This window comes from Acanthopagrus latus, chromosome 11 (assembly GCF_904848185.1).
Source record: "Acanthopagrus latus isolate v.2019 chromosome 11, fAcaLat1.1, whole genome shotgun sequence".
NCBI classification, from domain to species: domain Eukaryota; kingdom Metazoa; phylum Chordata; class Actinopteri; order Spariformes; family Sparidae; genus Acanthopagrus; species Acanthopagrus latus.
Window position 1 is genome coordinate 23,568,213 of NC_051049.1, and position 12,517 is coordinate 23,580,729.

Below are 12,517 nucleotides of genomic sequence, written 5' to 3' on the forward strand. Positions count from 1 at the left end.
TGCTAAACAACATTGTGTGGCAAATAAAGGCAAATTACTTCAAAGCTTTTTACTCAGTAATAAGAAACTAAATTTGAGCTCAAAGTAGATTCTATTTAATATTTTTTTGTCCCTTTCAACTCCACATTTCCACCACCCACCATAAACCTACCTGCAGCACACTGCTCCTCATCTGCTCCGTTCTCACAGTCCCGTTCGCCGTCGCATCGCCATGACAACGAAACACATTTGCTGGCAGCCCCACCACAATCAAACTTCTCTGGAGGACAGGTCTGTCGGCCTGTTTGGAGGGTGAAGGTGAAAAACAGCAAAAGGGGAGAGCAAAGAGGGAGGAGAAAGGTAAAGCAAAATGGACAGAGTGGATGAGGAGGTTAGGGGAAATGGATGGAAGAGAAGGGGAGCAAAGAGGGACAGAGAGGGAGAAATGAGAAAAGAAGCAGGGAGGAGGCAAGAGATAGAGAGAGAAGGGACAGACAGTCAATGAAACAGTTTGATAACTTGGTTATCTTGTTGCTCAAATCGATTCGCCCTGAAAGGCCTGCAATTAAACTAGACACACAGTGACAAAGGAACAAAGAAGCAGAAACAGACAGACACAAAACCAGGAAAACACACACAGACACACACACACACGCGCGAAACTAAACAAGACATGAGGACAGGACTGTACTCTCAAAACAAGACATGAAACACACAAGCACTATTCTTCTCACTACTCTTAACTTTAGCTGCTTATGTTTGATTAGTCTGTCAATCTTTGATTAAAAAAAGATAAATTATATGTTTAACAAATAGTGAAAATGTAGTTATCAAATATCAATATTTGCATTTGAAAAGCTGCAAACAGTGAATGTTTGGAATGTTTACTTGATTAATGGTTTATAGCACTGGACACTTAAAATTGTTCTAAACAGTTGATTAACTAATCCCTTTAGCACACAGAAAACAATAATTGTTAAACCAAAATAAACTACAAAACAGACTGCATATAAATAAGACCAGTTTCTCTCTATTTCTATATTTGAAACCTTAGTGAGAAAGCACAAGTGACAGTTTGTCACACACACATACTTGTATGCACACTGTGTGTGAGTGAGAAAGTGGTCCCTCCTGTAAAGAGCCCATTACAGTATAGAAGGCCATTGTTCTTACATGTGTAACCCGTGGGGTTAGCGCAGGGAGAAAAAATACAGCCGCCCAATACATCAAATACATCAAATTTACACTCAGTCCCCACAGCAAATTTCTGTCCCTTCTACTGCAAACCACCACACTCCCTCACCCTGCCTCATCCCCCTGCCTTCCTCTTCAATCAGCACCATAGGGACTCTGGTCCCAGATTACATTACAGCGCTGTGTCAAACTCAACTCTATCAATTATACATATTTGACCACCAGAATGCTTCTTGGCAAGCAGCATGATTGTGTGTGTGTGAGTGTGTGAGAGAGAGAGTCAAAGCGAGAGTGTATGTGTGTGTGTATGTGTGTGAGAGAGAGAAAGTGTGTGTGTTGCAGCCACAGATCAATTGTACCTATGGGATTCAGCCATTTCCATGTCATTCTCAGTCGAAGTGAATGGTCTGACATCTGGGTTACTGTTCAGTCAATTGAAGAGTTTCTTGTTGTATGTCTTGGAGATACTTTCCAATATACAGTGGACAGTATTAGTCCCGTGGTGTGTGTGTCAGCAGAGTCCAAGTTACCATTTGGAGACTTTCTCACTCTAATATGAACCTGACCACTCCCCAGAGGTTCAGTTCACCAAGTGTCTGATTGACAGCTGGGTTAAAAGGATGTAATTTGTCTGACTGACCATTTCGGCCCTGAGTGTCGGGACGGACGGAGTCATAGACCAGCTGCCAATCAAGTGACAGAATACAGTTGAGTAGGAACAACAAAGAGCTCCATTAGCACTGATTATGACAAAATCAATGAGTTAACTTCCATCCCATGGGTAATAATGTTCACTAAATGAAAAGGACAATTCCAATTTCCTATTACAATATGTTTAATTGATAACTTTTGCCCTTTAAAATGCTCCTCAGCTGCTCTCTGTTGGCATTTAATAGAAGTTCTAGTCAAACATTCATACAGTCGATAAAGGGTGTTTCCATTATCTGCCTCAGTCAGCCAGAGTACTGAAGACTGTTCACAAAGAAAATTGCCATGTGCAGACTGAGAAATGTGTTCAACATTGTATGCAGAAGAAGTTTGTTTGGATTTAACAGAAGTGGGAGTACATGGCAGTAATTAGCATGATTAAAACAGCCACCAAATCTGCACAGATGAGGAACAGCATGCCAACTACAGACAGACGATCTAATAACTCTGCACAACTAAACTAATTGAACAATCACATTTAAACACCACTGTAATACAGATGCAGCTCAAGAATGTAATCAAAATCCTCTAAATAATAATCTCAAGTGTTTTTATCAAGGTCGATGCTGTCTGACTGCCAATCCATATGGTGATGAAGTTCATAATGAAGTTGCAATACCTTTCCCAGGCTTCTGAAAGTCACTGCTTGGATTTGCCCTCTCTCTTTGTTACCCTCTCGTTAAACGCTGACAGGCGTATCCAGCGTCCCAGCATTGACAGACTTATCGACAGTAAGCTGGGGAGGCACACCTGTGCCTGAAGAGATATTACCGACTATGATCATATTTGTAGCCAAGTGCAAAGTCGACTGCAAATCTTTTCACAGAAAGCTATGTAAAAGCTGCATCTTTGTACACATACCTATTGTAAACAGGTGCTCATGAAGGCAGGCACTGGCACACATACAGTGACTAGATAAGCAGAACTACTTAGAGCTATAAATCCTCTTCCTCTCAGCTGCCAGTCATAGGTGTTTAACTGAATTCACTATTCTTTAGACTTTGTTTTGAATGAATATTTCATGGGCTATAAAACTCCCGGGGCACAGAGAAGAATACTGGGCAGTTAGCGGCCAGATAGCTTTCTTGCTGCCAAGGCCAACAGTGAATAGGAGTTGAGGAACTGATGCTAGCCATGCTCCAGTGCAGCTGCTCTGGGCGAGCAATAAGAGATGGTGGTTGGACACGGCAGCTCCCAGGTGGGTGTATGCATTATCGAATGACTGTGAAACAGGGTCAGGACAAGCGCGTGCAGTCAGTGAATATGTCCAGGTTACATAAAGGAAAAGCAAACAGACAAACATACACAACTGGCTGGATGGCCAGGTCAAAACCTTTCCTTCAAAGGCGTGTAATATTCACCCCGGTGCCCCTTTCATTATGCTATGACAAACTCATATATCACTTTCACATCTCCCTGGGTTGGCGGTGATTTGTCTGTCAGCGCGGGAGGCTGTTTTCTCAGTTTGACACTCGACAGTTGCAGGGGATATGATGGGACTTCAGTTCTGTAAATTGTGGGCAGAATTAGTCACCTAGAAAATCGATGTCAGGCGAATCAGCTGTCTCTAACATATGTGTAGCAAGTACACGCACATAAGCTGAATATGTACTGGCACATGGAAGTTAGAGCTGCAACAAGTAGTCTTTTAACTGATTAGTTCAGTGTTTCTCAAACCTTTTGCACTGTTTACCACCTCAGAAAGAACAACACTCTTCTAACTTTATCTGAGGACTGCTCATTAACAAAAAAAACCTTATTCTGAGAAAAAATTCAGTCTCTTCCAATTATTTTTTCCTAAAATTCTTGATCAGAAGCTGTGTGATGGATTCTAAACAGACTTTCTGCTGGTCCTGGGGTCAAAAAAAGAAATCTGACTTATTCAAACACATTCACAAATAGAAGTGGTATAGACTTGTTATTCTCCTCACACGGCTCACCTAAGCGTCTATTATGAGCAGGGTATGAGGTGGACTGAGCAAGGCGCTGTATGCTAATGAACTTTTGATTAACTACCTTCTTAATTTCCCTTCACAAGGAGTGAGGGGACTGGGGTATTATGGTGTGGCCCCACATCCACTCTCCAGCTGTCTGCTTAGCATCAAAGCTAGCCTCCGAGGTGATTGATTTAGACGGCTTGTAGCCCTGCAGGCTAATGCTAAGATAATTTATTTATTATGAGGTGTGTGCATGAGCCAGGGAGGTAAAATAAGTCATCTGTAAGTCATAGTGAGACAGCACGTCAAAACAAAGGCACATGGGGGGAGCGTATGTGATAATGTGGCACATGCCGAATGGGAAGTTACGGAATCCAACGGATGATTTACCCTGCTCCGGCACCTGGGATTAGAGTTGCATGAATTCAACATGATTACAGCTACACTGAATTCCCCTTCACTCCAGACAGCATGGCACTGATCGATGAAGTACCATGCTTTGACATCAATTTATGCATACACCTGAAAACATGTACTCATCACATCAGTGGAATATTATGAATGCCCTAACACTCTGCACTGCTGTGAATATCAATTTGCTCCTTGTGTACTCCAAAGCTAAATGAATTCCAGGGTGAAGGCAGTTAAGTTTCATAAAAAATAAAGAAACACAAGTACTGTCTTTCTTCGGATAGTGTGTCAAATACTGAGTGTCTTTATGTGAGTAATAACGTACGAGGTAAGTGAGAACTTTTTTCTTGCATGCGTTTGACACATTATCAATTAAATCTAAACTAACAGGGGGTCCATAACAGCTGATTGTCTGTGAAATGGGATAATCAAACTCGAGTTTCGGCCATGAGGTTGCACCATAAATTGGTGAGTGGCTGCTTGAGAACAGTAAACTTTTATCACTCAGCTACTCTGCAGTAAAAACATGGCCAAGGCATGCCTTGAATCAACACACAACCATGAATTGGACCATCCTGGTGACTCAGTCTTCTCTATAGAGATCATTTTATAATTTCAAGTATTTAACTTCAGGCCAGGCAACTATATGAACATCTCTAAAGCTTACATCTTTATCTTTAGCCTCAGTTACTTGGAATTCACCAATGATAACTGAAACAGAAGTAAAAAGGAATAAAATGGAGCAGAAAAAGGAAATTAAGTGAAATGTAGGAGAGGGTGTTGGGTCAGATATCGGTCAAAGAATGAAGAAAAGCAATACAGAGACGAATTGGGAACAGGGCAATTAGAGGATGATTGTACAGTGAGACGCTCAAGGAAAAAGACGCAGAGGTATTGGGGTGATGGGTTGGAATCTGATCAAATTAGGTCTTGTTGTGACCCGAGGGGGTACAAATGCAAACACAATAGGCATGAAAATTTGATTTGGTCACTGAATTACACTACAAAATCTACAACAAGAACAGAGACATAAACATGCACATTCACACACTAATAAAAGAACATGAACATGAAATTATGTATTGCAAATTTACCCACGTTGCACTGTAATCCATTTAGAGAAGTGGGCTGGATTGCATCTTAACACAGCAGAGATTGTGAGAAGTAGTCCAAATGAATACATTGCTCTAATTTCAGTGTCTGGAATTTCATTAACATAAGTGGAAGCTTGTAGTGCTTGCATAGTTAATCTCTTTCAGGGATTGCACTGCATGCGGTATGAATGATTTTTTCTTAGTTCTTTTCGAGCTGTAACCTTTATAAAATGAGAAGAAAAGACTGTGGACGACAACGGACATGAGGCAGGGGAGCCTAAAGCTCACAGAGCGCTCATATGCATCAATGATTCATACAAGTCCAGAGATGTATGGATCAGCCAATTATCTGGCTTGTAAGGACTGTGCAAGCCTAATGGTTTGATCGGATGCAGTGGGTCATGTTGTCACGGTGATGCTCATTAACCTCGTTCCAAGGAGCGGTCTTAATCTCAAAGGCTTGGTAAGTTTAGGGGTGTAACAGTTTGTGTGTATGTTTAAGTATGTATGCCCATTAGCAATACACACCCTCCTAGGGAGAAGACATTTTGAAGTGCAGTTACCTGCTGTTCATTTCTTTCTTTGACCATTAGTGGCTGATTTTATTGTAGCTAACCTCTGGTCAAGTTTGAGTTTAAAAAGTAATAAAAAAGGGTGCTGAGGAAATGTAATTTACGAAACACATTAGAGTTGGAGCAATAGATTTAACTGTTTAATTTATCTAATTAATCATTTTAGGAATCAAGAAAAAGTAGTGGACAAACATTCTCTGATCCCAGCTACTCAGATGACTGGATTGGTTTCCCTTCTTTGTCATATATCAATATAAACTTTGGACTTAGCACCTTTAGTTGAACAAAACGAGACATTTGAATATGTCACCTTGGACTCTGGGAAGTTTTTTTTCCCTTATTTTTGCTATTTAATAGACTAAACGACGAAGTAATGAAAGTCTGCACATTAATCAATAATGAAAATTACAATAAAATGCTGCCTTACAGTAATACATGTATTCTTGAGTTCAGTGGTGCACCTCTCTTGTATTCTGACTGAACAGTACTGAATGTCCACTGTATTTATCCTTAAAGAAGATAAAACATCTTAGTCTTGCACACAATTTCTAAAATGGGGGATTTTTCTCCTTGAACCTAAAGTTTATGAAGCCTGCCTCAGAGGTTTAGTGTTAGCTGTCAGGTTAGATCAAATGGACAGAGCAAGTTGATGGACCCACATGAAATGTAAATCTAACTTCACAGGTCAGTGGCAATTCTTTGGTCCTTTCCGTTTCCAGTGTTAAGTCGGTTTACTAAAAAACACATCACTCGAAATGAGCATGAATTCTTTCACTTCATCTGCAGCTATCTTTGAGAGGGCACAAGAATATCTCAGTGTGAGCATGTCAAAATTAGTATATGCATGAGTGAAAAGGGAATATGTGTTCGCATGTGTATCTACTGTAAGTCCGAGGGTGGTTGCATATAATTGTGCATGCATGACCGAGTGTGTGTTTAGCTGTTTGTAAGCATAGGTACATAATACATGTGTGAATGTATGAGTGTGTGTATTTTGCATGCCCTCATATTGTTCACAGAGAATGGCATAATGTTTTGTGGCCATGGAAAAAGACCAGAGAGAGGTCAAAGACGTGTTTGTTGATGGAGATTTGGCTATGGAACGGACAAATTCCATCAAAACATTGGTAAAAAAAATACCAATGTCATTAGCAGTTTTAGTTTTACACAATCTGATGTCACAGGTTGAGACATTTTCAGTAACCCTACATTTTAAAGGATTAGTAAATGCATTGTTTAAGGGTAGGGCAGTTGCTAATTTACTGCTATTAAAACAGGTTTCAAATGTTTCCAAATATCTCCAAAGAAAATTGATGATACAACAATGTCCATTTGTGTGTGCTTTTTGACTATTAAATTTGGTTTAGTTTGTAGATCCCTTGGCACTGAATGTAAATGAGGAGTTTGGACCAAGGCTTACCAAGGCTGACCCGCTACATCCTGCCTTGAAATGTTGCCGTAGTGCCAACTCCAACACCGCCTTGCCCTTCAGATGTAAAATCCAATTTACGGAAAGGGCGTATGTGGTTAATATCAGATTACAATTTAAATGAAGGTTAGTGTTGATTAGTGGCTTTCATTGGAACGCTGATCTCCAATTTTTGCAGCCCTGATGTGGAGAGAGGGTGGTGGGGGCATTTGCTGGAGAGAAAAAGATCAAAGTCGAAGGAAAGGAAAATGATCAGAGAGAGCCAATACAGAGAGTGGAGAAAGGAGTGAGATGGCAACAAAACAAGAAGAGAAGGAAAATCAAAGCCATGTAGTGGAGTAACACTAGAAAAATATCACAGGGAGCTTGTCACAGTAGTGACTCACAAGTCCAAAGGTTAAAAACAGTTCTCAGATCATAGACAGAAGTGTTGATGCCATTACAATATTGTGCAGGTTAAATTTTTGGCGAAGTAACATGAAAATCAAGACAATTTAAGTAATTTTATGCATTTTTTAAAAATGTGCATAAAAACAGGCAGATGGAAAAGTACACATTGATTCCAATTTCTCATAGCTTCTATTGGTACTATTTATCATTTCAGGGCTCTGAGGTAGATGATACTGCAAAGCTGGAGTGTAACCGCTCTCTCTCCCTCTCTAGGCTGTGTAAAGGAGAAGGGGAACCATTAGCATGGTCTAGACGGTGGGTCTGTCAGTGCCGTGGGGGGAAGAAATACAGCGCGACACCAGCGCTCTCATAGGAAATTGCCACTTTCTTCCAACAGGCCCCTCTTAATGGTTGTTTAGTAGACGACACATTGGGCATTAAAAATACCGCCAATGGCTAGTGCCACATCTCAACGAATGAGAGATTGCAGGAGAGGTAGGAAGACAAAAGGAAGCAGAGGGAGGAGGAGAGTCGGGGCCTCTATTTTGTGATGCACAGAGTGTGGGGCTGAACTTGACTGGGAACTCTGAGCTTACTTCCTCTGTGGCATTTTATTGAAAGGAAAGTCTGGGTCAGGGCACAAAGGCAGTGGTGTGAAGATTAAAACAGGCATCCGAATTATGTAGAGAGTGTAACTGATGTCTGTAGGCTTCTGAATAAACCTTTCTACTATTAACAGACAGCTACTGGCTGTGTGATGTGTCTTTTCGAGTCATTGCAATTCAAGGTGTGCTCAGATACACCCATTGGCATGAGCAGTGAACCGTAGAGCATCAGAATTTGGATTCTGTCTGGAAAACAATTTCCTCTGCAGTTAATTTGAGTCACAGGGAAACCCACAGAGAGTGTTTGAAAACAGCCACTCTATAGTCTGTGTGTATGGCTTAATGTGCATCATCTAGGGTTTGTGTTTTTTATGTTACATTTCTCAACCGTGCTGACGTCTGCCGTCACCAGTTAGTAAGATCAGTTTTACAGATATACTGTTCTTTTATATGTTGCCATGCAGCTGTTAATCCCTCAACACCAGTTAATGTGTTATGTTATGTTGAACCAGCATTAAGATTACTATCCAAGTATGTTTCTCTGTTATAGTCGTAGCGTCAACTTTCTCTTTTTCCTCCTCTGCTTCTTGTCCATATGATTAAACTGTGACTACACCTATTCGTGTGACCATCTGCTTCCTTTTGTCACCATTTTCTTCCTGCCTTAACCCACAGTGCTGAATCTGTTCACCTGTCAGACTGCTTTATTGTTGCCTTTTGACCTAATAAAGGCTGTGAGACAGTTCTGTCTCCCCAGTCTGAGTTTTGGATATGTCATGTCATAGTCTGTAAATGCTTATCCCTTTCCATGGGGTTGCGGGGTGTTGCTGCTGGAGCCAATCCCAGCTTTGTCTCAGGGCGAGGGCAGGTTACTCCCTGGACAAGTCACCAGCTCACTGCAGGGTCCTCACTGATGAGCAATGTGGGGGGTTCAGTATCTCGCTCACTATCTTCGACATGCAGCTCATCCCTGCCCCAGAGCCAGGATCTGAACCATCACTAGTTGACCCGCTCTACCCACTGAGCTACAGCCGCCCCTTGATTTTGGACATGATCCAGTGAAATATTTTACGATTTCCTTACAAGAGAAGGAATATGAAGTAAAACTGAGATGAAAATAGAGATGAATGTTTCCAGCATTTTCATGGCTAGATGAATACAAATGGGAAACCAAAAAAAGAAAAAAAAAAGATGAGAACTTGTGTCTTTAGGAAGGGTAACGAAACAGAAGTAGAAACAATCGCATCAGGCTGCTGCACCTCCAAGAGACGCCCTCTGAGAGCAAAAACATATTGACCTCCGATCAATCTTAACCAGCCAAGAGCAAGGGTCACTAATTGAACGGAATAATGGAATTGATGGAAAGACCACATGGTGGCTGTTGCTGCGTAGGTGGTTTTCTGTTTGACTGCCATGTACAATGTAAACAAGGAAGCAAGTTTGCTGTAAACAACTGTTTTGACACATTGCAACATTACACGGGTCCAAATGTTTTCTGATACAAGGAAATGTATATTTAATAAATAAAACATGGGCTCCAAAAGTATTACCCAATGTTTAGTTACTTTAACAGCATGTTAATATAGTATGTTTAATTGAATTACTTTTTAACCAATAAATGAAAATGTATATTTCAGGGATAAGAAGCTGTTATTAGCAATCGCTAAAAAATAAATGTTAACCTTCCAGGAATCAAGGTAAAACTAAATCATATATTTCCTTATCTTAAAGCTCTTACCACTTAGGCACTCCATTTTTTTCTGTTTCTTACTGGACTTATCTTTCTGGATGTCATTATTGCAGAACAGTGCTATCACTCAGCAGCAAAAGTGCAATTTCATGTGGTGCATTTTGTGGTTGGGAGGCTGTATCTTCCTTAAATAATCAATACACTTTAATTTATTACTGATATAAATCAAGGTAAATACATTTGATGTTAATGAGATGCCACAAGATACATCAAGATAAGCAGAACAGTGCAAGTGCAGGCCTGAGATGATGGGCTCACAATATGAGAGAGAGAGACAAAACTAGAAAGATGACCTTTAATGGTTTTTTTTTTGTTTTTTTTTTTTTTTCCAGCACCTTCTATGGTGATATTAAACTCACTGTCAGTATCGTATCTTCAATTATTCATGAACAAGATCAGGCAAATGTACACACAGACACAGACACAGACACACACACACACACACACACACACACACACACAGACACACGAGACTGTGCATCTGGAGACAGCCAAAAACAATGATAGTAAGCACTAACACTGAAGATGGTCTCACTAGACAAATGTCAGCATTTGTTTTTTGGTGAAATTATTAAAACTATCTTCATGTTTTTCAGACTTGTTGCCTCTTATATACAAAGTACTGTAGTCTCTCAGTAGCAAAAACCTAATTCATCTAAGTTGTGTGAGTTAGAAAGTTGTAAAGTTACTTCAACAAATGCTTTAACAAAATAAGTTAGTAGGCTGGGTGGATGTTTGGATGTACAGAGCTTGTTACTTCAACAGCATAGACGGCTGTTTGCAGTTAACAGTTAATAATGGTTTCTTTTGAGCCTGACCACGATCTTTTTCTAACCATAATCAAACAAAAGTACCCAGGAAATAGTCAAAACAAACCTGACTCAAGGCCCACTCACTTACGTTTCCTGGAGTTTTTAACCATTTTTACATCATTTTCTATTATCAAAAAAATTAAACCTATTTCATGCCTACCATTAAAGTCAGCACAGGCAAAAAAGAGCCAAACATCCACAACGTTATTTCCATGACATTTGAGCTAATAAAGTGCATATAATACAGCCAAAAGCCCTAACCCTACCCTAGCAGGTGGACCTGTATTTTGGGATTGTTCTGTCAAGCTAAACCAAGTGGTTTTAATGTTAAAAGTTAGCCAAACATTCACCACATGTTCTTAATGCTTCTTCATTATGTAAATACCTTAGTAGACATCCAACTGGCCCTATGAATCTAGTTTGCTCAGTGTACAGAGATGAAACAGCGGCATATTCTTTATGTTCATCCTTGTGTTAATATGCATGTGTTATACTGAGTACCTGAATACAGGGTCCCTTTTTCAAATTGATGTACGACAGGCTATCACAGCCTCTGGGGGTAAGTGTATAATTTTGAATGCACTATAATTTGCCTATGATATAAAACACACAAAACACAGTGGGAGAAATTGTGACATTCATGCAGTCAAAGTAATGCTCAGCCATCAAAGAGGAAGTAACTTAGAGGCTTGTGGCTGAGTGGACAGTAACTCACAACCAGAGCTGACAACCAAAGGGAAAATCTTTTGGCTAGTTAGTTGATTTAAAAACATGAAGTTTTGGAAACTTTGGGCCACTGCAGGCTAAGAGACTGTGATATGTTGTTTGATTATTGTAACTGATTGAATCGTACATCAATAAATAATGGATAAAGATCAAACTGATGTGCGTCTGCACTTGTGCAGTTGAGTGCGCGTGCGCGTGTGTGCGTGCGTGCGTGCGTGCGTCGGGGTAAGTGATAATTCTGCTCAGGGTTACAGAGGTTTTCCATTAAGAGAATATGTGCAAGAAACCTAAGACAAATCAAACTGCTCTGAAGTGGAAGATCAGAGTTTCCTCAGAATGCACACCAATATACTTCAGTCACTCACGTGCGCGCGCACACACACATACTGCTTGTATAACTACATGTGTGTCTTTTGATCGCAGGCTCACTGATTTTTTTTTTTGATTGAATGAGAGACACAGGTAGAGAGCGAGGTAGAGAGCGAGGTAGAGAGTGAGGTGGTGGTGGTGGTGGTGGTGATGGTGGTGGGTGGGGGTTGGGGCACCTGGGAAATTATACCTGCCGCTGCCGCTGCCTCAAGCATGAAATTGAAGCCGTCCAACAATGCTACTCACTGGATCCTTCCCGTTCATATTCCAAAATAATTAACTAGCACAACCTCTTGCCTCCACGCTATAATATGCTGACCTGCCTATTGTCTCTGCAGGCACAGACAAGGAAAAACCCCCCTCAGTACACAGGAGCAGGTGGAACTGATGACAGCAGGGACACAGAGAGATGAGGGGGAAGGTTGTACAAGTTCAAGCTTCAACTTTAGTTGTCACCAAAGAACATCTGGTGTCAGAGCCTGTTTTAGACTGAGATGTTGGGCCAGAGCTGGATAATTGAACATCAGATTTCTCCTAGATT

The 12,517-nt window shown here is 40.6% G+C and overlaps 1 protein-coding gene across 12 annotated transcripts in view; it reads right to left on the bottom strand.

Annotated features, from left to right (window-relative positions):
* Positions 1-12,517, bottom strand: part of lrp8 (low density lipoprotein receptor-related protein 8, apolipoprotein e receptor) — a 181,388-nt gene that overhangs the window by 74,396 nt on the left and 94,475 nt on the right. For all 12 annotated transcript variants that reach the window (XR_005077712.1, XR_005077714.1, XR_005077715.1 and 9 more), the window contains one exon: positions 152-280. Coding sequence is in view for 5 of the 12 variants with exons in the window: in XM_037114453.1 (XP_036970348.1) it covers positions 152-280 (129 nt within the window). In the remaining 7 variants the exon portion in view is untranslated. The remainder of the gene's footprint in view (positions 1-151; positions 281-12,517) is intronic.